Source organism: Herpailurus yagouaroundi, unplaced genomic scaffold, assembly GCF_014898765.1.
Source record: "Herpailurus yagouaroundi ecotype Mexico unplaced genomic scaffold, PumYag 216, whole genome shotgun sequence".
Lineage (NCBI taxonomy): Eukaryota > Metazoa > Chordata > Mammalia > Carnivora > Felidae > Herpailurus > Herpailurus yagouaroundi.
Window position 1 is genome coordinate 3825376 of NW_024412447.1, and position 27495 is coordinate 3852870.

Consider the following 27495-nt stretch of genomic DNA (forward strand, 5'->3'; position numbering starts at 1 on the left):
AGAGAGAGAGAGAGAGAGGGTGCTCACGTAGGGGAGGGGCAGAGAGAGAAAGAGAGAGAGAGGGAGAGAATCCTAAGCAGGCTACACATCCAACTTGGAGCCCAACTCAGGGTTTGATCCTGTGATCGTGAGATCATGGCCTGAGCCCAAATCAAGAGTTGCATGCTTAACTGACTGAGTTACCTATGTGCCCCTGATCAGTTTTCTTATGTTGCATTCCAGGGATAAATTCCATTTGGTCAGGGCTCCTGGGTGACCCTATGAGGAGCTTGCTTAAGATACTCTCTCTCCCCCTCTGCCCCTCTCCTCCCCTTGTGCACACATTCTCTCTCTTTCTCTTTCTCTCTCTCTCTCTCTCTCTCTCTCTCTCAGAAAGAAAGAAAGGAAGAAAGGAAGAAAGATAACTGATCAATGTAATATACTATGTTAATAGAATAAAGAACAGAAACCACGTGATCATCCTATAGCTGCAGAAATGCTTTTAATAAAACCTAACCACCTTTCGTGATAAAACTCAACTGCTAGGAATAGAAGGAAATTTCACCCACATGATAAAGAGCATCTACAAAAAACTCATGAGCTAACCTCATACTTAATGGTGGAAGACGTAACGTTTTCCCTCCAGGATCAGGAATGAGACAAAGATGTCTGCTCTTGCCACTTTTCTTCAACACTCTGCTAAAGGTTTTAGCTGGGACAACTGGCCAGAGACGTGTGCCGAGGTAAAAGAAATAAGAGGCCTCCATATTAGAAAGGAAGGAGTAAACCCTATTTGCAGATAATGTGCTAGTGTATACAGAAAATTTTAAGGAATCCGCTGAAACAAAACTATTTGTTTTGGTAGTACCAGAACAATATATGAAAATCAAGAGTTTTTATATACTAGCAATGAGTAACCTGAAATGAAACTAACAAAAAATTCATTTATGCTTGCATCAAAAAGAATAAAATACTGGGGCGCCTGGGTGGCGCAGTCGGTTAAGCGTCCGACTTCAGCCAGGTCACGATCTCGCGGTCCGTGAGTTCGAGCCCCGCGTCAGGCTCTGGGCTGATGGCTCAGAGCCTGGAGCCTGTTTCCGATTCTGTGTCTCCCTCTCTCTCTGCTCCTCCCCCGTTCATGCTCTGTCTCTCTCTGTCCCAAAAATAAATAAAAAAAAAAAAAAAAAAAAGAATAAAATACTAAGGAATGAGTTTAACCAACGAACTACAAGGCCTATATATGGAAAACTGTTGAGCAGTGCTAAAAGAAAATGAAGACCTTTGTACTGAATCATCATCTTCATACAGCTTTATACAGTTGAAGTCCATCAATACAACATTCTAATTATTTTTATGCCATTGTCTTTCGAGTCAAACAGAAGAAGAGTTACCAGAGCAATACACTCAGGCTATCTCTGTATTTACCTACGTTGTAGCTTTACAAGTGCTCTTTATTTCTTCATGTGGTTTTGAGTTACTGTCCTCCATGGCTTCATTTCAGCCTGATGGCCTCTAGTATTTTCTGAACAGATTTCTATGATTTCTGTCTCTTCATTGAGATTCTCTTTGGTGAGACACGGTCATCATACCCATCTCAATTCTTCAAGTATGGTTTCTTTTGGTTTTTTGAATTTATTTGTAATAGATGCTTTCAAATCTTTTCCACTAAACCTACCCTCTGGGTCCCTTCAAAGGCAATAACTTTTCCCCCTGTTTGGGGGCCATACTTTCCCGTTTCTTTGTGTGTCTCACAGTTTTTTGTGGACTCTCAGGAATATGCCAGGAGCATTTCAAAGCTTCTTATGGACATCTCATCCCCCAGACATTCCTTTCAAGGATTTGTTTTTTGTGTGTTTTAGTTTTGGTTTTGCTTAGTCCCTTATTCGCCCTAACTGGTAACCTCAAGGCAGTTGCAATACAATACAATACAATTGCCAATGATTGTTTTGGCCAAATGTCTTGGGGATGAGCTGGCAAACCCTTGGATCAAATAAAGACAAGCTCTGAAAGGGAGTTTTTCAGCAAAGTATCAGGCAGGTCAAATAGTGACCATTCTCTGGGGATGGGGCTTCTGGGGGAGCTCCAAGCCCTTTCTGCCCACCTCCAGTGACCACTAGGCTGTTTGTTTTTACATCTATCACAGTTGTAAGGCTGCTGATTTTCAAGGCTACCATGGATCTTGGATAGAGAGATGAGATTAGGGAAAATTAAAAGGCCACAAATCTCACTGCTGTCGCTGAGACGCGGCTGTCTTGTTTGAACAAAAGCTTCTTAGATGGTTGCGAGCCTTTTGTTGTTAATTTCCAGAGTTCCGAAAAGGTTGATTTCGATCATTTTTGCCAGCGTTCTCTTTGCCTTCATGGAGGAATGGTTTTCAGAGATTCTTGCTCCACAATTCTGGAAGGGCTTCCTTCCCACCCATTCAATCCCCACAGCATTCTCCAGAGGTGAATTATTCTAGCGCTTGTTATTGTTGAGGAAACATGCTCGGAGAGGTTACGTGGCTCACCTGATGAGGCGCAGCTCGTGAGAATCGGAGCCAGGATCCGAATCTCGGTATGCCTGTGCGATTTCGGTGTGGTGCGTATCCCAACCTCTCTCCCACTGCCTCACCTCATGCAAGGTGCGCTCCAGCACCCTTTCACTCAGCCCTTAGTTCCCTCCTCCGTGCCAGCTGTTTAACCCACGGGTTTATTTAGGAACTCGCCTGTGGGAGGATTGCTCATCTCTGAACGTTGCACATAAGAAGAATACTTGGGGAGTTTTTTGAGCACCGGCAGATGATGGTTCTGTTCTAAGGTTGACAGGAGGGAGGGAAGCAGTGATGACAGAAGCTCAGGAGAGCATCCTTCCTGCTCTGTCTGCCATCAGCAATGTCAGCTCATGTCCTCCCCAGGGGAGCTGGGACATGAGGGTGCATTTCTGAGTCACACGCAGGTCAAGCTCTTTGGCGCAATCCCAGTCTGCTCCCCAGCAACGCTTGTCCGTGGTTCCCAACATATCTCCCAGATCATAGAGCAGGGAATCAAAATCTGGGCAGGTGGGGAGCAGCCCTGAGCGCCAGCCCATTCTGGCCCGCAGGAATGGAAGCCCAGAGCTGAGTTGTTCAAGGACTAAGTTCTAGCATTCTAGGGAATGGGATCGCACAGTGAACGATACAGACAAAAATCCTCCCTCAGTGGAGGATTATGTTCTGGTCAGGAGGGGGCGTTTTGTGGTCCATCGGAAAGTGATAAGTACTATTAGAGACAGAGAGCAAGGAGAGGGATGAGGAATAGAAGAAAGTAGGGAGGTGACCATTTTTAAGAGGGTTATCCAGTTCATACCCCATCTCTTCTGACCGGAAATTCACACGGTGGTGAGGAAGCTTTGACAGTGTGCTCATGCCCTTGGAATTCACCGTCCTTATCATGTGCCCTATTGCCTAAAGAGATGGCAGAATGGCTTACTGAAGGTTTAGTTGTGGCACCAGCTAAGAGACCACACCCTGTGGGGTTGGGTTGTCATTCCACAGTAGGCAATACATGCCTGCAAACCGGGAGTGGAGGTGGTAGGGTCTTCTTGCATGTGACAAAGAATAATCCACTGAAAATGTTTTGTTTCCATCCACACACCCCTGGGCTCCCTGGATTTTGAGGTTCTAGTACCCAAAGGACCCCTACTACTCCAGGGAACAGACTCATGGTTCAGGTAGATTGGAAACTGAGTCGACCCTCTGGCCATTTGGAAATCCTCACTTGCTGAACCGATAGAAGTTACTATCCTGGATGAAGTGATAGATTCCGACGAACGAGGGGAAACCAGGTGGCTTTTCCAAATGAAGCCAAGAACTGTGTTGAGAACCCAGGAGATTTCTTCAGGCACCTCTTTATGTGGCTTTGTTCAAAACTAATGGTCCGTAGGAAACTGTGCCAACTGATAGATACACCACTAAAGACGTTGCTCCTGTGTTACATCTTGACTTCTGGTGATTGGCGATCGGCCACATGGGCATTCACATACGTATATTTATACATTTACATATGTCCATGCCCATGTAGCCAACCACCGAAATCAAGACAGAGGGCAGCTCTAGCACTCCAGCTGGTTCCCCTCATGTCCCCTCCGAACCAATCCCCCGCCAGAGGTAACCACTACTCTGCCTATTTTTGACTTCATATAAATAGATTCATACAGTATATATCCTTTTTTTTTTTAATGTTTATTTTTGAGAGAGAGAGAAAGACAGAATGCGAGCAGGGGAGGGGCAAAGAGAAGAGGGAGACACAGAATCCAAAGCAGGCTCCAGGCTCTGGGCTGTGAGCACTGACTTTGACGTGGGGCTCGAACTGACAAACCGTGAGATCGTGACCTGAACCGAAGTTGAATGCTTAAATGATTGAGCCACCCAGGTGCCCCCTTTAAGTCTATTTATTCTCAGAGACAAAGCACAAGCAGGGGAGGGGGAGAGAGAGAGAGAGAGAGAGAGAGAGAGAGAGAGAGAGAAAATCCCAAGCAGGCTCCATACTGTCAGCATGAAGGCTGATGTGGGCTCAATCCTATGAACCATGAGATCGTAACCTAAGCCGGAATCAAGAGTCGGACGCTTAACTGACTGAGCCACACAGGGCCTCATATATTCCTTTGCATCTGGCTTTTTAAACTCAGTATTGTATCTGTGAGATTCACTCATATGCGTATGGCCTTTTAATTGGTCTGTAGTATTCTTCTGTATGAATGTACCCCCATTTACTTACTCATTCTGCTGTAGATGAATGTTTGGGTTATCTCTAGTTTGCGATTATTACGAGTAAAGCAACTGTGAGCGTTCCTATACCTGTCTTTTGGGGAAAATATGCATTAGTTACCACTGAGTACATACACCTAGAAGTGAACTGTCTGAGTCACAGGGAATATGTATGTTTAACTTTAGTAAATACTGTCAAACGGTTTTCCAAGGTGATTCTAACAATTCATTTTTTAAAAAAGATTTTATATTGAAGTGATCTCTACAGTCAACGTGGGGCTCGAACTTACAACCCCAAGATCAAGAGTCACTGCTCTGCCGCCTGAGCCAGCCAGGGGCGCTGAGTCTAGCCATTTAAGACTTTTCCTCACAGTGTTATGAGAGTTCCAGTTGCTCTGCAATTATTGTCTACACTTTGCGTTGTCAACCATTTTAATTTTAGCCAACACGTTATGTCAAAAGTTCAGAACAAAAAAAGAATATCGGGGCGCCTGGGTGGCTCAGGGTGGGTTAAGCGTCCAACTTCGGCTCAGGTCGTGATCTTGGGGTTTGTGAGTTCTAGCACGTCGGGCTCTGTGCTGACAGCTCAGAGCCTGGAGCCTGCCTCGGATCCTGGGTCTCCCTCTCTCTCTGCCCCTCCCCTGCTCGCATTCTGTCTCTCTCCCTCAAAAATAAATAAACTTAAAAAAAGAAAATCAGCGAATTGCTGAAGTAATAGTTAGAAGTTTATGGTGCACCCACCAAAAAGACAGTTTGCAAATGAGGAGCACTCACACCAAAACACAGAATGAGGCTCAGAGGTATATCATCATAGAGCAGCTTCTAGAGTGTGGAGCGTGGAAGCAATGACTATTTGCTCTTTAGTGATTGGGTACAGTATTAGAATCTTCTAAACTAAAAGGAAATTTGCTGGTGGTCGCCTCACATCAACTTTGGGGAACTACTTTGGTTTCGCTTGTGATTTTCAGAGGCACAAGCAAGGTCAAGTTAGCTTTTGCTAGTCTTGCAAAATAAGCTAAATTAAGCTTTGCTTGTATGACGACACTGGCGTTGTCAACTCAGAATTTTCGAGTCTGGTCTCCATTTGTATTTGATTTTAACAGGTGGATGCTTGTAGTATCTCATTTGCTCTTAATTTGCATTTTCTTGATGAGTATTAATGATGATCACCTTCTCAGGTGCTCATTAGCCGTTTTGATATTTTCTGAAGTACCATGCTCAAGTACCCAAAAATGAGTTGGTATTTTCCTCATTGATTTGTAGAAATTCTTCTAACGTTCTGGAAAGAAGTCCTTTGTCAACAATGTGTACAACAGGGCTGAGCTCGCCGTTGCCCTTGGCCGTGGAGCCGTGTTTTGGCACCAAGGGCGCAGCATCTGTGATGAACGTACTTCAGATTGTTTGTGACCACTGGGTACATACACTTGTACCCGTGGGATTTGTCCTTGGATGTTATCTAGACAAAAAGAATGATGAAAAACGAACTGCCTTCCAGAACAAGAGTGTGTTGCTTAAAAGGGAATTGAGACCCAGTGAAGAAGTCACCTGGAAATAAAGGCTGTGACTGAAATAAAGAATGTTCACCTTAAAAAAATTAGGAAATAAAAACACACTATTTTCAAAATGTATTTCAAGTGTATGTATTGAAAGCTTAGGTACCCCACTCATTCTGAGGCTTGCCTTCTTGACCTGTCTTGACGAGAAGTTGTTTTTAAAGTTTATTTGTTTGTTTCTTTATTTTTGAGAGCGAGAGAGACAGAGCATGAGTGGGACAGGGGCAGAGAGAGAGGGAGACCCAGAATCCAAAGCAGGCTCCAGGCTCCAAGCTGACAGCACAGAGCCAGACGCGGGGCTGGAACTCACGGACGGCGAGATCATGACCTGAGCTGAAGTTGGCTGCTTAACCGACTGAGCAGCCAGGTGCCCCATAAAGTTTATTTATTTTTGAGAGAGAGAGAAAGAGAGCACGAGTGAGCTGGGGAGGCGCAGAGAGAGAGAGAGAGAGAGAGAGAGAGACAGAAACCCAAGCAGGGTGGCTTGATCTCAATAACGTGAGATCACCACCTGAGCCGAAACCAAGAGTCGGGCACTTAACTGACGGAGCCCCCCAGGCGCCCTGAGCAGTTGCCCTCCGTTCTGATGAAGATTAACGTTTTATTTTGTGGTGAGTACTTTTTAAAGTACTTATTTGGGAGACTTCATTTACTCCAGAGCCATGAAGGCATTCTCCTACGTTTTCTTCCAGAAACTTGACTGTTTTACCTTTCACGAGTACGTCCACAATCCATCTCAAACTAGTTTTTGAGTTCGGTGGGAGGTAGGAGAGCCAGCACCTTTAAAGGAAAGGACCATTGTTTCCTCAAGGATTTGCAACGCATTCTTGACTCTGGGCTAAAAATTAGCTTCCCTGCGCACAGATTGAATTGTGCCATTCTCCTGCCTAAGTGTTTTCAATGGCAACCCGTTGTTTAGATAATGTCCAGGCTCTTGCTTAATGTATCTTAACAACACCCCGCTCGATTTGGCCACTTCCAGTTTCACAAGCCCAATCTTGTGTCCATCACCCCACTCTAAACTTAGACACGCTGAGCAGAGCGTTCCCTTGGACACACTCTCACCTCTGAACCTTTGCCATACAGAATGCTTCCGTAGGTTACCTACTATTCAAACTTCAGGTCTTACCTCCTCCAGGAAGCCTTCTCTGACTGCACATTCCCTGTCCCTTAACTCTAGGTTGAGTGACCTCATCATGTGCTCTCTTGTACTCCGGCTTGTAATTGTGTTCCGGGGTTAACTTCTCTGAGGGGAGGGAGGCCCATTTAGTTTACATGGAAGGTGTCTCGTAAATATGATTGAATCCGCCACGGATCCAGAAAGCGGGCGCCTCAGGGAAAGAACGGGGTTACAATTCTCAGATTGAACACTTGGCGACTAGGTTAACACTTCTGAGCCTCAGTTTTCGAATCTGTAAAGTGGGGACGCAATAGTCTCTATGTAGGCCTGCCAGAAGCATCAAATAAGATGCTGCACAGAAATCCTTAGCGCAAGGACAGGCACACAGCGGACACTTTTAATATTAATAAAACCATAGGGACTCACTTTTCCCTTGCGCATGCGCCGTCCTCCGTACGCCAGCTACCCTGCCCGGCGCGCCCCTGCGCGTCCCCACGCGTGCGCGTGTTCGACCGGAACCCCAGCCCTGGCCGGAGATGAAGGGGCGGGACCTCCGCAATACGCCTGCGCCCTGAGAGGCCGTGCGCCGAGGAGGCGGGGCCGCGCCGGCGCGCAGGGCGTCCCGGCTCCTGAGCATAAACAAGAGCGGGCACGGGATGAGGCGGCGGTTGATCCCCGGGCAGCCAGCTGCGGCCAGCGAGGCGGCGAGCGGGGCCAGGCGCCGACCCTGAGCGCACCCGACTCGCCCTCCCGCGCGCGAGCCCTCGGCCGGGGCCACCCCCCCCGCTCGCCCGCCGCGCGCCCACCATGAACCTGGCGAGTCAGAGCGGCGAGGCCGGCGCCGGCCAGCTGCTCTTCGCCAACTTCAACCAGGACAACACGTAAGGCCGGGCGGGGGTTGGGGTCCGAGGCCTGGGGCCGGGAGGGGGTCCGGGCCCGAGGGCCGGGGCCGGGGCCGGGGCGGGCGGGAGCCTGAGGCCGGGTTCAGGGCCGGAGATTCGGCCTGGAGGTTCGGGGTGGAGGCCGGGGCGGGCGGGGGCGTCCCCGGGGGCGGGCCTGGAGCGTGGAGGGAGGGGCGCTGCCCTCGGGGACCCTCCGGGCTCTGCGCTGGAGCTGCGATCCCTGGGCGGGGAAAGTGATGGAGATAAGGAGGCTTTTCACCCACCGACGGAGAGATTGCTTTACCTACCTTTTGGGACCGCCCTTCTCACAAAGTTGGGGCAGAACTTTGTGCCTTGACTTGCTGTCCCAGCCGCTTCTGGAGCAGTGAGCGTGGGTTTCTTCCTCTTACCCCACCTGCCCTTCTCCCTCGGCCCTCTTCCCCCGCTCTTTCCCCTCTTCAGGTCCTTCTTGTCTCTTCAGGCCCTTCTCCTTGTCTCTGCATTTTCTTAGTGCCCTTTTCCTTTCTTTCCCTTTCTTCTTGTCTCGTTGTTCTTTTTTTTAGGTAACTTCGATGTCCTGCCCGAGCAAGAAACAAACTTAGCCTTAATCCTGGCCTCTGATCTGGGGAGAAACTGAGTCAAGGGGGATGTGGCAGAGAAATACCTGAGGAGTCTTGGTGCTTCAGGGAATGGGCCCATCCTTAGGGAAAGAGAGGCCCACCGATGCCAACCCATGGATTTGGGACGCTGTTGGTCCAAACGCCTATGGGTTTGAAGCTGATTCTTCAGAGGCTGTCTCGGTGACCTGTGAGGATAGTTACTAGATGAAGTTTCTGGAGAAGGAAGGAGCTGTGGAAGGGAGGAGAGCCATCTTGGGAAGTGAGTAAGAGGAAGTGATGTAAGTGAGGAGGAATGGGTCATTGGCTTCGTAGTAAGTAGTTGGTCGAGTTGTTACTGGCGGAATGGAGTCAGCAAAGTAGAAAATGAGATTTTTTTTTTTTTTTTTTTTTTTAATGAAGAGTTCATTGTAGAATGGCAAGCAGGCATCAAGTCCGTGGCATGCAGCGGGTACTCGGTAGCGCCTCCCCAGAATTGTGAGGTTAGTGCCGGGTGGCCCGGCAGTGGGACTGCGCTGAGGTTAGAAGGAAGCAGATCCCCTTTTCCCAAGTGCAGATGAGGAAACTGAAGTTCTCAAAGGCTCAGAGCTGTGCCTGGGTCCTAGAGTTGGTTAATGTGGAGTGTGGGCAGGCCCGAGTCTCTTCCACTGCCCTTCCCACTCTGCCACTGTCTTCTCTACCTAAAAAGTAGGATTTTGAGGATGGTGAATTTAGGCATCATACTGTAGCAGTCTTTAAAGATTAAAACTACCAAACGCTTAGTGTTCCACGTGAGTAAAAACCAGCACAGCAAAAGCATTTTGAATAACCTGTTGCCAGTGGTTGTGATCGGGATAGACTATGTTATGTGAACCCAGGAAGCGAATAGAACATTTCAAACAGATTAGTTTTTAAGCCCTTAGTGTTTTTTGGTTTTGTTTTTAAATTTTTTTTTAACGTTTTTATTTTTGAGACAGAGACAGATCGCAAGCGGGGGAGGAGCAGAGAGAGAGGGAGACACAGAATCCAAAGCAGGCTCCAGGCTCTGAGCTGTCAGCACAGAGCCCGACGCGGGGCTCGAACTCACAGACTGTGAGGTCATGACCCGAGCCGAAGCCGGACGCTCAACCGACTGAGCCACCCAGGTGCCCCAAGCCCTTAGTGTTTTGAGATCGGTTAAGAAACGGTAGCTTTCTGGGTTTTTATGTCTTGTATAAGTTAGAGAATTTCCAAAACGTTTTCCACCATTTTTTTTTCCAGCTTTTCACTATTCATCATTTATGTTGAAAGGAAATCAAATATGAGAACATATTCTCTTTGGCTGTTATTTCAAATGGGCTTTCAAATTACATACACAGTAGAAAATGTCGGTCTGGCCTGAAGTTAGACCTTTTCACACTTGAAAGTCACGTGCTTCCTCACTCCTCAGTGAGTCTGGAAGTTCAGGAGGTTTCTGTGTCATAATTTGGATTTGCCAGAAACCTTGATATACTATGAATGTAAACTGTTAAGAAATAGTAGGATGGGATTATAGTAAATTATTAAGAAATGGGAAGATAGGATTTAATCATTGATTAAAATGGCTAATTTGTCTTGAAGAAATAGACATGTTTATGAGGAAAGGCTATACAGTTTACCCCTTTGTCTCCTTTACCCGTCTCCAGAATTTAATAGAAGAACACAGTTTTTCACAAGACAAAGGTTGTCGGTCTAGGATCCACATTCACTGTGTTCAGTGAGAAAATCTGGAAGCAATTTCACTTAATAGAATACACGTATGTTACACAATAATGCTTAACAAAAGAATATTCCCTGTACACCAAACTATCTGTCCTGCTTTTTGTACTAGTAATATGGTTTCAAATATTGTGTTAATTTTCCTAGGATTCTCATCCTAAAAGTATGAAGAAGTGCTTTTTTTGTTGTTTTTGTTTTGTTTTTTTACTATTTGTTTATTTTTTAGTTAGAGCAGTGAAAGAGGCACTGAGAACAGTTGTTTTCAGTCATCTCGCTATTAACTGGTTAGTTCCAATGCTGGTTTCTGAAAGTAACCGTTTGAACAGTTTACTTTGGAGGAATTTTTGGCTTTTGAAATTGAAGTTAACAAACTAGTAAGAGTATCCCTGAAATGGAAATGTCAAGGACTAAATTCCTCCAGTGGATGCCAAATCTGTGATTTGGCGATGTCCTTTTTAAACTACACTTCAAAAAGGGGTAGAATAAAGAAAGGGACTTGATTCTCCCGGTCTCCTGTTGACAGGATTGAAGTTGTTAGTGTCCAGAAAATTATAGAGATGCTTGTTTAACTGAGTTTCTTCTACAGTGACAGTTGTTATTCTGGGAAAGTCACTTCTGTCCGCTTTTTTCTCATCAGTAAATCGAGAGGCTTGATTGTAGATGGTCTTTAAGGATCCTTCAACCTTAAAGTTTTAGGCCATTCTGTCGGCTGGGTAGAGGGAGTGTTGGAGGAGGGCAGGACAGTCACCCAGGAGGATATTGTCCAACAGCAGTGGCCCGTGGAGAAAAGACCAGTCAGCCATCAGGACTTGGTGTGACCCGTGGGACAGGCATGGTGCAGGGAAGTTCAGGTTACTCCCAAGTCTCTGGTTTGGGTCTAGTGTGAACAGTGATTCCATTATGGGGACTCGGTTTGGGGCAAAAGATGAATTCTGCTCGGCTGCTATTGAGTTGTCAAGGCATCAGGGCTAACCAGCTGGAGGCCTGCGGTGGAAATGCTGGGAGCTGCGGGAAGAGCCTGCTGTGGAGCAGACTTACTAAGTAGGGCCCCAGGGTCTACGAGGTGTCCTCCTTGGGTTCCTTTTTATGCGTGTGGACTGTTGCCACCTAACTCTAATCAAGTAAGATAGTAGGAAGGGAAAGCCTTTCGGGACTAACTACTGGTAAGAGTTTACGAAAGAAAAAGGAGTTAAGAGAAAGATCTGATTCACGCTTTTTTTAGTGGAAATTCACTATCTTTTAGATATTGAGCGCTCAAGTTTCAATTCAGTGATAGACTTGCAGTTAAAGATGGTGCATCACACAGAGGCATTTGTTTTGGCCCCTCCCAAAACCCTACTGAAATGTCAGTCAACAAATTACCCAAAGATATATATTTAAGCTTATTTATTTACCGTGGGGAGAGGGGGAAGCCAGGAAGGATCGGAGAGAGCTTCCCAAGCAGGCTGTCCGCACCGGCCTGACAAGGGGCTCCACCTCCGGAACCTTGAGATCATGACCTGAGCCGAGATCAGGAGTTGGCCGGTCGCTCAACCGACTGAGCCTGACTGAGCCACCCAGGCGCCACTCAAAAAATATTTTAAAAGACTGAAACCCATAGGATAGGGAGAATGAGGAAGGAGTCACTAGCAACATTCTAGAAGCTAGCAAGTAGTACAGGAAGGTGATCCCGGATTGCTGGTGGAGAAAGCAGAGAGCCAACCTGGCATAAACTGCAGAATCCCCAAAAGGCTCAGGATTGGCAGCCTAGGGAAGCTCTAGAAGTGGAATAAAGGGGGGTGTGGTGAAAATAAAGAGGATTGGCCCTCAGCATGTCTCACAAGCACTCACTCTCCCATCCTGGCAAAGGACTTAGGCCTCGTCTCAAGACTATATAACAGGGTCTCTGGATTTTGACACCAGGCACAGGTGAAGGCCGGGCTATGGTGTTGAAACGTGGGACTGAGTAAATATAACCTTTTTTCTAGGATAGTAAGCTGTTTTTTTTTCCTTCGGCAGTAAAAGATCTCATTGTGTTACCTTAAAAAAAAAAAAAAAAAAAACTACACAAACATTTATTGGGGGATAAGGTTATTTAATAAGGGAATTTCAAACTTCCTTGTTACTGTGCCTCTCCCATTAATATGTCTGCCATTGTATGGTCAGGCAAATCATGAGAAATTATTAAAAGCAGGATCAGTCCCAAAGAGGGATGTATGAACCTGATCATTGGTGTTACCACCCTTTAAAAACATCCACTTTTAGGGGGTGCCTGAGTGGCTCAGTCGGTTGGGCGTCCGACTTCAGCTTGGGTCGTGATCTCATCTTTCCTGAGTTTGAGCCCCGTGTCAGGCTCTGTGCTGACAGCTCAGAGCCTGGAGCCTGATTCGGATTCTGTCTCCCTCTCTTTCTGCCCCTCCCCCCCCCTCTCTCTCTCTCTCTCTCTCTCAAAAATAAATAAAAATAAAACATCCATTTTTACTGATAAAATATATACTTGAACTATTCCGTGGATATATAGGGAAAAATAATCGAAATATTTGTGCTTGTATTTCTTATTGATGGAGGTGCACAGCAGTTTTACAAACCACGCAATTAAAATTGTAGCTAAGGTATTTAATATCCTAAAGCAGTTTCTGAATATTTGTAAGGACATCAAAGTTCTGATGTTTGATCACCAAAGGCCAGTTTTGACAGATTCTTTTGTTCGGAGCATAGAATCAAAATCTAGTTTCTCATAAACCAGTTAAAGCTCATTAAGTTTGCCCATGAAAGAAGCCCTCCCTAAGCTTATTTTATATATAGTGTCAATAAGGTTGGCGATTGGGTTTCTAAGGCAACAAATTAGAAAGGGAGAGGAGCTGTTAATCCTGGGGAGAGGGTCACAAGGAAGTGACACCTCTCTGCAAAAGAATAAATGGAAAATATTTTTAGCAGCTCAACACTACAGTCTGACCATTTGTGGTCACACACACAAAACCCTCATCTCCTTGGTAGGGTCTGAGAGGGTCACCGTATTGTAATAGTACAGTAGGTTTAATGATCACTCCCATAGGACTCCAGGAAAATGTTAAGAATCTCCCACCCCCTTGTGATAGGCATACAGGAAAGCATATACAAGAACACCTTTTTCATTTTTTAAGCAAAAATAGAAAGAATCTATCGGTGCTTAAGATAGCAACCATTAGTTATCTGGAAAACATTTCCCAAAAGTTATAGACTGCTGAGATTTTTGTCTTATTTTTAGTTCTCCTGGATATTTATGTTTTTGTTGGCTTCTTTATTGCTTTTCAAATTATTTACAGGTAAAAATATCTAATTACCTCATTGACACAATTAATTCAAAACAGTGAAGTATTTTTGCAAAAAAAAAAGGTAGAAAGAGTTTTGCTTTTTTTTTTTTAGTTTAGTTACATATTTTGGGGTCGGGGGGGAGAGATTCCCAAGCAGGCTCCACGCTCTCAGCGCCGAGCCCAACACAGGACTCCATCTCACAAACCATGAGATCATGACCTGAGCCGAAATCAAGTCAGACTCTTAACCGGCTGAGCCACCCAGGTGCCCCAAAGAGTTTTGCTTTTGTTTATACTTCTAAGATGAACCAATTACAACTTAAAAATTTCATAGTGTTTGCAGTAGCTCCATTCTTGGAATACATTTCTTCTACCTATGGGCAAGAGAAGGGTTGGAAATCTCAAGTTTTTAATAGATGAAATAGCCGTTGAAGTAGCCCTAAGTTTTGTCTTGGTGTGCAGATACTCCCGCTAGGAAACGTCGGTGTTCAGTCTTTCTAGTCTTCTGGTTTGTCTTCTGCCTCCACTTGTCTGCACATTTTTCCAGACACTAGATTCAGAACCATCCAGTCGCTGCTTCCTCCTACGCCCCACGCATCCTGCTTGATTGGCTCGTCCTCTGTTTCTCAGAGCTGGACTTCCTTTTGTTCCCCCCCCCCCCCCCCCCCCCCCGCGGTCAGTCACTTTCTGGAGAGTAGTAATCTTCCGGTGGGGAACTGCTTCACTCAGTGGCCCACTGTACCTGTACAGGGTCGGGGGTGGCAGCTGGGGAGCCCGTGAGCTCCCTTCAGGCCTCCTGGCGAAAGCCGTGGCTTTGGCGTCAGGTGTGAGTGATTTTATCTTTTCCGTCTGTTTTATTTCCACCCCACTGCTCAGCTATAGTTTCACATAGGTGATTGAGCTGCGCTTGCCGTGGCCCTGCCGAGGCAGAAGGATGTCATCGTCCACCATTGTAAATGTCTTTGTTTAAAATTCGGGGCGTCCGCCTTCTTCGCTTTTGGACTCACACATAGAGCAGATCACCTGAGGAGCCCCACTTTGTTTTGAGGGGATCATTAATTAAGGGCTGATTATTTCCATTTATTTGTCAAAGTAATCTTTAAGGTTTTGTAGGTTTTCAGTAAGAATAAGGTCTGTATTTTATTGACCTTCACCTTTTCCTGGCTGCGAGCTGGGGCACCTGGCTCTGCCCCTTGCCTCTTTTCTGCTCAGCCAGCACTCACCCACTACAAACTGTGTGAAATTACTCGTGCTAATTTTCAGTAGAGGTGATGGTTACTAGTTGGTAACATGGAGCTTGTTTTTGCATTATCATTGTCTACACGTATCAGCTCTTATTTCTGATTTGGCTTTTTTGCAGGTCCCTAGCTGTTGGTAGTAAGTCCGGTTATAAATTTTTCTCCCTTTCTTCTGTGGATAAGCTGGAACAGATCTATGAATGCAGTAAGTGTTTGCTTTATTTTTCCCCCTTCTTAAAAACAAAACAAAACAAAAAAATAGACAAAGTATACTTGAATTGGAATGCATTCTCAAACTCTAACACTGTGATTAAAGTCCAGACACCCCTTGACCAGTACTCTTCCTTGACCTTGGGCTTCCTGGGATGACAGCTGTGAACAGGTGGTACGCGTTCTCCAAGGTGTGCGTGTTTGCGTGTTTGCGTGTTTATAAATGTACTGCGGAGATGCTTGTTTTATGGGTTGTCTTTCAATACACGATATCATGCTGTGTGTAGTGTTCTGTAATTTCTCCCCATTTTAAATGCCAGTGAAACCATTTATCTTTCTGTTATAAACCACTTCCAGAAAACTGAAAACTTCACAGCCCCCATAGGAATGATTTATTTGACATCTTATGGCATTCGAGTGGCCTGCATGTCAGAGGCAATATGGACTTGCAGAAGGGTCATATGAGCTTTGACTTCTTGTTCAGTCACTTATTTGTGACTTCAGATAGATTAGTTCATCTTGGATCTCAGTTTCTTTGATTTTCTTGTGTGTGTGTGTGTGTGTGTGTGTGTGTGTGTGTGTGTGCGCGCGCAGTAGGACTTGCTGAGTAAACGGTAAGCATAGAGTCCTCCTCCCCAGAGAGAATTTGCTAGAAAGCTTTGGGCTTTTCCTGCATACGTAACTTGTTTTCTGTGCATGTATGTAGTTACACACATAAAGATATACTTTTGTGTTTGTGTGTGGTTTTGTTTTATATAAGTGAGCTTGTAATGTTTTGCTCTTTATTTTTGTTTTTAAAAACATAACTTTAAATTGAGGTGATTGTAGATACACACGCAGTTGTAAGAAATAATACAGACCCCATATACCCTTCTCCCGGTTTCCCCCAATGGTAACATTTTGCGAAACCACAGTGTAATACCACAACCAGGATAGCAAAGTTGATTGCTCCTGATCAGGTTTCCCCAGTTTTACCTGTATGCGTTTGTGTTTCCTAAGTTCTGTATGGTCTTAACGCCCTTGCAGATTCCTGTTTCCCCCACACACCGCCAAGATGCTGGTTGGTTCTAACAACACAGGGTCCTTCCCGCTGCCCTTTTATAACCACACCTGTCTCTACCTCCCAGCCCTAATCCCTAGTAGCCATTAATCTAGCCTCTCCAAAATGTTGTCATTTCAAAAATGACATGGAAATGGAAATATGTAACCTTTTGGGACTGGGTTTTGTTTTGTTTTGTGTTTTGTTTTGTTTTGTTGTTTTTACTCAGCATCATTCCTTGGAAATTCATCTGAACGGTTGGATGTGTCAGTAGTTCGTTTTTATTACTGAGAAATATTCTGGGGTATGGATGGACCATAGTGTATCGTCAGTTACCTGTTAAAGGGCATCTGGGCTGATTCCAGTTTGTGACTATTATTACAGATAAAGCTGCTGTGAACAGTCATGTATAGAGATTGTGTGAACATAAGTTGTTACCTCCCTGGGATAAATGTCTAAGAATACAATTGTCGGGTCATATGGTAGGACCCCACCCCCCTTTTTTTTTTAAAGAAACTGCCAAAGTATTTTCCAGGCGGCTGTACCATTTTACATTCCCACCAGTGATGTCTGAGGAATCTGGTTCCTCTGTACCTTTGCTGGCGGTGGGTGTTACCGCTGTTTTTCATTGTACCACCTTGGTCGATAATGAACAGTGTTGTCTCATTGTGGTTCTGATTTGCATTTCCTCAGTGGCTGATGATGAGCATCTTGTCGTGGGCTTATTTGCCACGTGTATGTTCTCTTTAGTGACACGTCCGTGTTTTTGCCTGTGTTCTAATAGGCAGATTTGGAGTTTTTTAATGTAAGGTTTTCAGAGTTCTTTAAATATTCCGTGTACTAGTCCTTTGTCAGATATGTGGTTTGTAAATATTTTCTTTGTATGTAACGAGCAGCCCTGAAGGCTGCCTGTGGCCTGACCTCAGTTAAGAATCTTTGTGGGTGGGGCGCCTGGGTGGCGCAGTCGGTTAAGCGTCCGACTTCAGCCAGGTCACGATCTCGCGGTCCGGGAGTTCGAGCCCCGCGTCGGGCTCTGGGCTGATGGCTCAGAGCCTGGAGCCTGTTTCCGATTCTGTGTCTCCCTCTCTCTCTGCCCCTCCCCCGTTCATGCTCTGTCTCTCTCTGTCCCAAAAATAATAAATAAACGTTAAAAAAAAAAAAAAGAATCTTTGTGGGAGAATTAGGGCTTCCGTACTCACGACATGCTTGTAATGAGTCACACTGGGTTTGGATTCGGGGAAAGATTTAACATGTGCCGTTTCACGTACCTGAGCGAGCGGACAGTTGTGGGGAGTGGGGTCTCCTCCCTCCGAACGGCGTCGGCACCCCCGTTCCGAGCGACTGGCCCCGTGTCGTCCGCTTTGCTCCCTCCGGAGTGAGCGTTCCACTTTGGAATTCCGCTTCACCTTCCAGATCTCTGAAGGAGGGCGGTTCATCGAGTAACGGGATAGGCGTGTCCTTCACCCTTGGGTCCGTCCACTCCGGGGGCGCTTGCAGAGGGCCTGCTCTGTGCCAGCCTGCCCCGCCCGTGACGATGCGCTAGCAGCCCCTGCTCTCCTGCCGCTTGCGCTTAAATGGAGGAAGACCAAGAACGAGTAAATACATTCGTGTCCAGCGTTCTGCTAGGCACATGGCAGCCGGCACAGACCCAGATACCACCCCCTGCATCCCCACCCCTGCTAACTTAAGATGAAGATGTTGGGGGGACGATCTCGTTTCTTCTGCCAATTGCTTGCAATAGGAAGTTCTCGTGGTCCCCCAGGAGGTCAGAGGCTTCCTTGGCCCCTCCTAGGCTTCGGCCTCCTCCCGGCAGGCAGGTAAGCCTTCGGGTGCCCCCTCGCCTCCATCGGGCAGGTGTGTGGGCCCCCCCCCCCCGCAAGTCCCACCCCCTGCAAGTCCGCTGTTTGTTGCCTCCCGCCTCCATCGGGAGGGTGTGTCCCACCCCCTGCAAGTCCGCTGTTTGTTGCTGCCCAAAGGCCAGCAGCCAGGCCCTTCCTAGGGATGTAATCAGCGGCCCTGACTCCACGCTTCCTGTGGGCTGCCTTAGATTTTGCTCCTCCTCTGTCCTCAGACTTGGCCTGCTGATGTTCACTAAATCTTCCTTCCAGAAAGCTTTTCTTTCTAGTATGGAGCCAGAAGATGTGATGTGGGTGATAAGATAGCTGTGAGCTAGTGTGCTTGCTTATCTCGAGTGGGGCCAGGAGTTGTGCAGATCTCCAGACTGGCCACCTCCCCACTTCCCCGTGGCCCCACGCAGGATTGTTCCCGATAGGGCTTCTTCAAAGAAGGGTAGCCGGTCTCTGGATTCCATTGGGCCTTTGTGAATGACAAACCTTTACTAACACCGTACCCAGGGGAGCCCGAGTTGTGCTATGACCTGGTTGCTGTAATGAATAGGGTCATCTGCTTTGAAATCCACAGAATCCATCCCCCCCACCACGCCGCCATTTGGAACCCAGTGCTTAGAAAGGGGGTAAGAAGACCAAAACCTGGTCTTTACTTCTCAAATTGAATCAGTTTAATGACTCACCTGATTCCTTGAAGTTTATTTACTGATTTTTTGGTGTCTTGTTTTTTAAAGGTTTTTGGTGGAACAAAACCAAAACGTGATGTCTTGATAATACTGTGCAAAGAGTGGGTATTTACTGACCAACGCCGTGAGGTGGAACATAGGCTCCTTTGTCCTTAGTGAACTTGGACCCTTAGAAATAGATGATGAAGTGGACAAAGAATTTTTCGAGGGTTAATACTTTAAACTGGAAGTGATTGAATTCTTTTGCTCCTGGAGCCTTCTGCGCCTTTCCCCTCTCACATACACTTTTATGGAGTAGATAAAAGAACGTCCCTTCAAAAACAGGTTAACTGCTGAACCGAGATTGTTCTCTGGAGTTTTTCCACAAATAGACCCAGAGCAAAGAACATACTTGATGCCTGGCCTCGCTGTTTGCTGCAGGCCCAGCGTTGGCCTTTCCCTCATAATCTCAAGCATGCATTACAAACTCAGATCTTTGCTCTCGGTCGCTGTTGCTGTTACAGAAAAAATGAGCCAGAACTGGTCTTGGGAAGAGCAAGATGGACAACTGCTTGTTTCTCTGTTGTTTGTTCAAACAACAGCAACAGAAAACCTTTTGCCCAGAATCAGTGGAAGATTTTTTCCTATCGTACTATTGTAATTTCTGGAGTTGCAAGAGCTCCCGTGTACGCCTTGCCCACTGTCTGTGCCTGCCTGTTTGTTTTGTCATTCTCTTTCTCTCTGTCCTTTGTGTGTGTGAAGATGCATAATGTGCACATGTGTGGTCTCCCTTCCCTGTGAAGGGTGTGTGGTCGTTATTTGTAAAGTATCACTTAGGTTGGGAGGAAAAGTTGGCTCTTTTACATTCTATATTGTGCGTGTTTGCATTTTTAAGTTTCTGAGCTAGGAAAACTTTTATGCGTCAGGAGGCACTCGGTTGTGAAATCGAACATAAGCAGCGAAAGTGACCAGTGCCTGCTTCGACATCTGCAGCGCCTCCACAGACCTAGAGTGCGTCTCCTCGGGAGACCAACCCTTCTTGACCGGACAGGCATCATCTGCGTCCTACGGGTCGAGAAACGGTGCTTTTTGAGATCGTTCTGATTAGACACACAGCTGGTTTGAGTGTCAATTTCAGTGGGCTGTATAGTTTTGGATCTTAAGGGGAGAGGTCCAGTAGCCTCTCTGCGTAAATCTGCCGTGATGAGGTTTGGGCTCTTGCCTCTCTTGAGAGCTGCAGGCATCCGACAGACACGCCTCGTTTACAAGTGTGTTATGTCACGTGTTTCATGGTTTCTTCTTCGCTTCTTAGTGCTTTAGAGGTGTTCTCATTGCCAGTTCTAAGTAGTGCCAGCAGAAGCAAACAGCATTCTTTGGCGAGGGGGGGGGGGTAGCCCACCAGCAGGGGAAGGGGCAGATGGAGAGAGAGAATCTTAAGCAGACTCCATGCCCCACATGGAGCCCGACAGGGTGTTGATCCCATGACCCTGGGATCATGACCAGAACGGAAGTCAAGAATCGGATGTCCCTAGCGTTCTTTTTCACATCAAGTAATTCTAGGGGCGCCTGGGTGGCTCGGTCAGTTAAGCATCTCATTTCAGCTCAGGTCGTGATCTCATGGTTTGTGGGTTCGAGCCCCACGTTGGGCTCTGTGCTGACAGCTCAGAGCCTGGAGCCTGCTTCAAGTTCTGTGTCTCCCTCCCTCTCTGCCCCTCCCCTGCTCACACTCTGTGTCTCAAAAAATAAAATAAACATTAAGAAAAAGGGGCACCTGTATGGCTCTGTCGATTAAGCGTTTGACTTTGGCTCAGGTCATGATCTCACGGTTCGTGAGTTCGAGTCCCGTGTCAGGATCTGTGTTGACGGCTCGGAGCCTGGAGCCTGCTTCCGATTCTGTGTCTCCCTCTCTTTCTGTCCCACCCCCACTCATATTCTGTGTCTGTCCCTCTAAAAAATAAACAAACATTAAAAAAAATAAACATTAAGAAAAAATTTAAATCAAGGAATTTGTTTCTTAAATTTTGTACAGGGTATCTCTAGGAAGAATGTTTGTCAAAAACTGTGGCCAAGGCCACGTAGAATGGTCCTTGAGAGCAAAGCTTTCCGTGACCCTTGAGGTCATCGAGTTCACACTTTCTTAGTGGTGGCTCGAGTGCTCATCGGTGCCATTGTCTCCTTAACAGGCCACCTCCAATAATTACAAATGTTCAGCCTCGTTTGGCCTTGTTTCTCTTGCTGTTCATTCAGTTGCAGCGCCCTGTAACCGGCCCTACACATGTGCACCCTGGTTTCGTGGAGGGCCGAGCTGTGTGGACTTGAGTTTGCCGGGAGGTGACCGTGCTGGGCACGTGCGCTCTGAGCATCTTTCCGCGTTGAAACGTGCTCTAGGGAGTGTGGTGTCATGTGAAAATGGCAAAGAGCTTCTTGAAACCGCACGGTAGAAAATTAACAGACCCAAACCACCCGATAGTCCGTGAAGACCGGTGGCTGCGTTCCCAACAAGATGCAGGCCCTCGGTGCCACGGACGTAAAGGAACTCTGACCCTGAAGCGAATCCTTTCGGGGTGTTGCCGCTTCCTCTGTGGTGCCAGACACGCGTTAGCTGCGGGGTGACCTGGTGCGTCAGCCCTGCACGCGGGGCCTCGGTCGTTTCCTAGTTCCTGGCTCCTTTGGTAGTCCGATGAGTTGTAGCGGTTTCCCCCAGAAAACCCAGTAGTTCGTATGTGAGTTGGTGGTTTGAGAGACCTCAAGGCCCGCGTGAGCGTGGCAGGGTTCAGGGCGCCGGGGTCTCCCAGAAGACCCCCCTCCTCAGAGGCTCCGCCTGACAACTAGTGTCCACCCTCCGTCCCTGATGCCCTACGCTTCTTACATCGGCTCTTAACATCTTAGGATGCCAATTCGCCAATAGTCTGTGTGGCTTAACAGCTTTTTTGAGATGTAATTTCTATGCCGTACAAATCACTGGTTTAAAGTGTACAAGTCAGTGGATTTTCGTATATTTGCTAAGGTGGACAACCTGCCATAATCTAATTTTAAAGCATTTTTATCCCCAAAAGAAACCCTGAGTCCATTAGCAGTCACTGCCCATTTCCCTCCACCCGCCTCAGCCCTGGGCAAGCGCTAATCTACTCTCTGCCTCTGCACGTCGGCAGCTCTGGACAGTTCAGATAAATGGAATCAGATGCCACTGGCTTCTTTCACTCAGAACGTTTGCAGAGTTCATCCGTGCGGGAGAGCGTGCCAACACTTCATTTCTTTTTATTGCTCGATAGTATTCCCTTACGTGGCTCCGCCGTGTTTTGTGGGTGGACACTTGGGTCCCTCCTACTTTTGTCTGTTGTAAATAGTGCTGTTGCGTTCATTGGTGTGCAGGTTGTTGTGTGGACATAGGTTTTCATTTCTCTTGAGTAGATGGTTACCTGTAGGAGTGGAATTGCTGAGTGAGCATCTTTGTCGCACTTGTGAGTTAGGGTATAAGGTAAATTCCTGGAGTCGAGAAGATAGACTCAACAGAAGAACATTTTTTAAGTGAGTAGATATTGCCAAGTTGCCCTTAAAAAAGATAGTACTGGGGCACCTGGGTGGTTCAGTCCGTTTAACATCCAGCTTCAGCTCCGGTCACGATCTTGCAGTTCATGAGTTCAAGCCCTGTGTCCGGCTCTGGGCTGAGAGCATGGAGCCTGCTTGGGATTCTCCGTCTCCCTCTCTGCTCATCCCTACCCCTCTCAAAAATAAATAAATGAACCTAAAATTGTTCTTCTTTAAAATAGCTTTATGGCCTCCCACCACCAAAAAAATTCTAAAATCATACCTGCATTTTTTTCTTAAAATTCCCAAAAAGTTCCAAGCTTGTAGTTGATGGAAGAAATAAGCAAACACCCCAGCGCACTAGCCGCACACTTTCCTGCTCTTGCATTTAGGCGAACGCACAACATACCATGTCTGCTTCCCACCATTTGTTAATGGAAATTTTCAAACACAGACAAGTTGAAAGTATTTTACAGCTGCACGTGTACATACACCGCTTGGGAGTCTGTTGTTAACACTGTACTGTGTTCATGCTGTCACGCATCTAGCCCTCGATCCACCTTACCTGTGTGCATTTCAAGGCACGTTTCAGGCATCAGTATGTACTTGCTTAAATACTTAAGCATGGATGTTACTAACTAGAGTTCACTGTTTTTGTTCTTTTATTCTGAGATAATATTTACATACAGTGGAATGTATAAATCTAAAGTAAACATTCTGTGTTTTGACAAATCAGACATCTCCGATCAAGGTTTACCATCACTCCAGAATGTTCCCTCTTACTCTGCTTCCTCCCTCCGATCCATTCCAACTCCCTTTCACCCTCTGAGAGGCGAGCAGTGTTCTGGGGTTTTCTGCTATACATTAGACTTGCCTGTAATAGAACAGACATTGTGGGAACGCAGCACGTGCTTTCGCTAAGGTTTCTTATACTCGGCGTCATGTTCCTGGGGTTTATCCATACTGTTAACGCATCTCTGTTGCCCGGTATATAAATATGTGAATTTGTCCATTGTTTTATTGACGAACATCCACAATTTCCCCAGTTTTTAATTACGAATATAATCGTTACTGACATTGTTGTACAAATCCTTTTGTGAACGTACGTTTTCATTTATCTTAACTAAATATCTAGGGATGGAAAGAGTGTTTTGTTTTATGAGAAACCACTAGATTCTCCTACGAGGCTGTCCCATTTTGTATCCGCTGCCCCCCCCCCCGCCCCCCGCAGTGCTGTGTGAGAGTCTGGTGGCTCTGCGTCCTCACCACCATTTGGTGTTAACTAGTCTTTTTTCACTTTAGCCATGCTGATGTGATGTGAGATCTCATTGTGGTTTTGATCTGAATTTTCCCGATAATTCATCACGTTGGGCGCTTGCATGCCCTTGTTGGCCATTTGCATCTTTTTTTTTTAAGTTTGTTTTTCTTTATTGTTTGAGAGAGACAGAGACTGTGCAAGTGGGGAAGGGGCAGAGAAAGAGAGGGAGAGAGAATCCCTAGTAGGCTCCACACTGCCTGTGCAGAGCCTGACACGGGGCTCGAACTCACAAAGCCGTGAGATCATGACCTGAGCCAAAATCAAGAGTCAGACGCTTACCTGACTGAGGCAAACTGGTACTCTGGGCATTTGCTTATCTCTTGTGAAATGTGTGTTCAGATATTTTGTCCCTTTTCAATTGCATTGTTTGTCTTTTCATTATTGTGTTGTCAGAGTTCTTAAATTTCTGGATATTTTTTGTCACGTTTTATGAATTTTTTTTTCTCTGTCTATGGCTTGTCTTATGTTTTGAGCAAATATTCTGAATTTTGGTAAGATCTGATTTACCCTCTTTTTAATTTATGATTTTTTCTCTGTCCTTTCTGAACAAATTTTGGCTACCATCAGGTCATGAAGATGTTTTTCCATATTTTCCACATTTTCTATGAAAGCTTTATAGTTTCAGCTTTTATGTTTAGTTCCATGGTCCATGTCATTACTTTTGGTGTGTGGTGTGAGTCAAGGCTCCTTTTTTTTTTTTTTTTTACCCCGTTGATGGATTCCTGTAGCTTCCACCATTTGTCAAAAAGATTTTTCTTCCCTCATTGGATTGTTTTGGTGCCTAAAAACAACCCTGTAAGTGTGGATCTATTTTCTCCTCTTTATTCTCTCCCATTGATCTGTTTGTGAGTCTTTGTATCAGTAACGCTGCTTGGTTTACTATAACTTTATATACAAAATTTTGAAGTACCACAGTGTAAGCCTTCAACTTTGTTCTTTTTCAAGGTAGCCTTGCATATTCTAGATAGTTTGCCTTTCTGGTTTAAAGTCAGTTGGTCATTGTCTACAAAAAAGTCACCTGGGATCATGCTTGGGACTGCATTGGACCTAGAGGTCAATTTGAGGATAATTGGTATCTTAATAATATTGAGTATTCCAATCCATAAACATGGTGTAGCTCTCCATTTATATAGATCTTCATTTATTTTTAATTTTCTTAATTTTCTTTATCTTTTCTCTTAGTGATGTTCTGTGGGTTTTAGCATGGAGGTCATGTATCTTTTTAAAATTTATTACTCATATTTTGGGTTTTGACAATGTTGTAAATGGATTTTTTTCATTTTTTCATTTGTCTGCTGCTAGTCTGTAAAAATACAGTTGACTTTTGTATTTTAACCTTGTATCCTGTGACTTTGCTGAATTTACTCATTAGTTCTAATAGTTGCTTTGTAGATGCCTTACAATTGCAATAGAAATAGTTTGACGTCTTTCTGGTCCTTTTGCCTTTTTTTTCCCCCTTCGTTTTCTTTTTTTTTTTTTTTTTTTAATTTTTTTTTTCAACGTTTTTAATTTATTTTTGGGACAGAGAGAGACAGAGCATGAGCGGGGGAGGGGCAGAGAGAGAGGGAGACACAGAACCGGAAACAGGCTCCAGGCTCCGAGCCATCAGCCCAGAGCCTGACGCGGGGCTCGAACTCCCGGACCGCGAGATCGTGACCTGGTTGAAGTCGGACGCTTAACCGACTGCGCCACCCAGGCGCCCCTCCCCCTTCATTTTCTTGCCTTATTGCAATGTGTAAAATCTCTAGTACAAAGTGAGGAGAATTGGCATTCTTGCCATGTTTCCAGGTTTAAAAGGAAGAATTCAGTATTTTCACCATTAAGTATGGCTGTAGATTTTTCATAAATGTCCTTTATTGATTGAAAAAGTTTCTTCCTTGTCTCAAGTTTCTAAGTTTTTACCATGAATAAGCATTGAATTTTGTCACGCTTTTCCTGCATCTATTGAATTGATGTACTTTTCCTCTGACTAGTTGAACTTGCATTTATTATCACAGCCTCAGGTGGAGACTGATGGTCCTGCATTTTTCTAATAACTGTATTTGCTTGCCCTCTGAGATGGTTGTTTCCGGCTGTTTTCACTCTTAAACCTCCCACCACTATGGCCCTCAAAGCTCCTGACCACTGCTCACGCTTCAAAGATAAACCGGTACTTTGAGCACGGACTTCCCTCATCTGACCTTCAGCTGACGGTCTGTCTACCTGCAACCCTCCCATCTTCCCATCTCCCGCCTGTTCAGGTGGCAAAGCAGGGATTCCCGTCTTGTTAAAACCAGCCCTCTTCGTGGATCTCACCACTTCCAAGTTTATTTCGTGTTTTCTTTATTTGTGAGAGAGAGAGAATGTGAGTGGGGGAGGTGCAGAGAGGGTGGGGGGGAACAGAGGATCTGACACGAGCTCTGCGCTGACAGAGTGGGGACAGAGCCCAAGTCAGATGCTCAACTGAGCCACCCTTGCGCCCCTGCCAGTTTTTTTTTGAAGTATAATTGACGTACGATATCGTATTACCTTCAGCTGCACATCATAGCGGGGCAGCATTTGTGTACATTATGAAATGATCCCCACGGTAAGTCCATTTGCCATCTGTCACCGTGCAGAGTTATTACGGTATTACCGACCGTATTCCCTGTGCTGTACGTCACGTCCCCATGACTTATTTATTTTGTAACTGGAAGTTTGTACCTCTTAATCCCCTTCACCTATTTTGCCCACCCACTCCTTCCCCCTCTGGTAACTATCAGTTTGTTTCCTGTGTCTGTGAGTCTGTTTCTGTTTTGTTTGTTCTGTTTTTTGTTTTTGTTTTTTAATTCTACATACAAGTGAAATCATGCGGTATTTGTCTTTCTCTGACCTATTTCATTTAGCCTGATATTCTCTAGGTCCGTTCATGTCACAGATGGTAAGATTTCATTTGTTTTTGTAGCTAATACTCCCCTGTCGGTGTGTGTATGCACATCTTTATGCCTTCATCCATTGATGGACACTTAGGCTGCTTTCAGATCTTCGCTATTACAAACAGTGCTGCAGTGAACATAGGAATGCATATATCTGTGTGGATTGGTGTTTTTGGTTGTTTTTGTGTGTGTGTTTGTTTTAAGATAAATATCCACACTTGGAATTGCTGGGTCATACGGTAGTCCTGTTTTAATCTTTTGCAGAACCACCATACTTTCCAGAGTGGCTGCTCTGATTTACATTCCCACCAACAGTGTACGAAGGTTCTCTTTTTTCCACATCCTTGCCAACGCTTTGTTATTTTTTGTGTTTTTGTTAATAGTAAATCTGACAGATACCTCCCTGTGTTTTGATTTGGATTTCCCTACTGATTAGTAACGCTGAGCATCTTCGTGTGCCTGTGGGCCATCTGTATGTCTTTGGAAAAATGTCTGTTCTAGTCTTCTACCCGTTTTTTAATTGGGGTATTTGGTTTTTTGGTGTTGTTACGTAAGTTTTTTAAATAGACTTTGGATATTGACCTGATATATGATTTACACATGTCTTCTCCCATTTAGTAAGTAGCATTTTCATTTTGTCAATGATTTCATTTGCTGTGCAAAAGCATTTTAGTTTGCTATAATCCCGTGTGTTTATTTTGGCTTTTGTTTCCCTCGCGTGAGGAGACTGGTCCGGGAAAATGTTGCTGAAACCTATGTCAACGTGTTTGCTGCCTGCGGTGTCTTCTAGGAGTTTCATGGTTTCCACTGTTACATTCTTTAATCCATTTTTAATTCTTTCCTGTATGGTGTGAGAAAGTGATCCAGTTTCGTTCTTTCGCATGTATCTGTC

At 45.5% G+C, this 27495-nt stretch overlaps 2 protein-coding genes across 4 annotated transcripts in view; both read left to right on the forward strand.

Annotated features, from left to right (window-relative positions):
* Positions 1–6028: 6028 nt before the first annotated feature.
* Positions 6029–6323, forward strand: LOC121017835 (NADH dehydrogenase [ubiquinone] 1 beta subcomplex subunit 1-like). The gene has a single exon (XM_040456311.1). The coding sequence runs from the start codon at positions 6087–6089 to the stop codon at positions 6258–6260; it is 174 nt and encodes a 57-aa protein (XP_040312245.1). The 5' UTR covers positions 6029–6086; the 3' UTR covers positions 6261–6323.
* A 1679-nt stretch (positions 6324–8002) lies between these two features.
* WIPI2 (WD repeat domain, phosphoinositide interacting 2) overlaps positions 8003–27495 on the forward strand; it is a 39789-nt gene continuing 20296 nt past the window's right edge. Inside the window, exons 1-2 of one of the 3 annotated variants that reach the window (XM_040455786.1) lie at positions 8003–8259; positions 15225–15307. In XM_040455786.1, the coding sequence (XP_040311720.1) occupies positions 8186–8259; positions 15225–15307 (157 nt within the window). In that variant the 5' untranslated portion in view covers positions 8003–8185. The remainder of the gene's footprint in view (positions 8260–15224; positions 15308–27495) is intronic. The other 2 variants (XM_040455785.1, XM_040455787.1) reach the window with 2 other exon arrangements.

What these genes read in the sequence shown, in the direction of transcription:
- LOC121017835 (XM_040456311.1), top strand. Translation starts at nt 6,087, where the DNA reads ATGAACGTACTTCAGATTGTTTGTGACCACTGGGTACATACACTTGTA.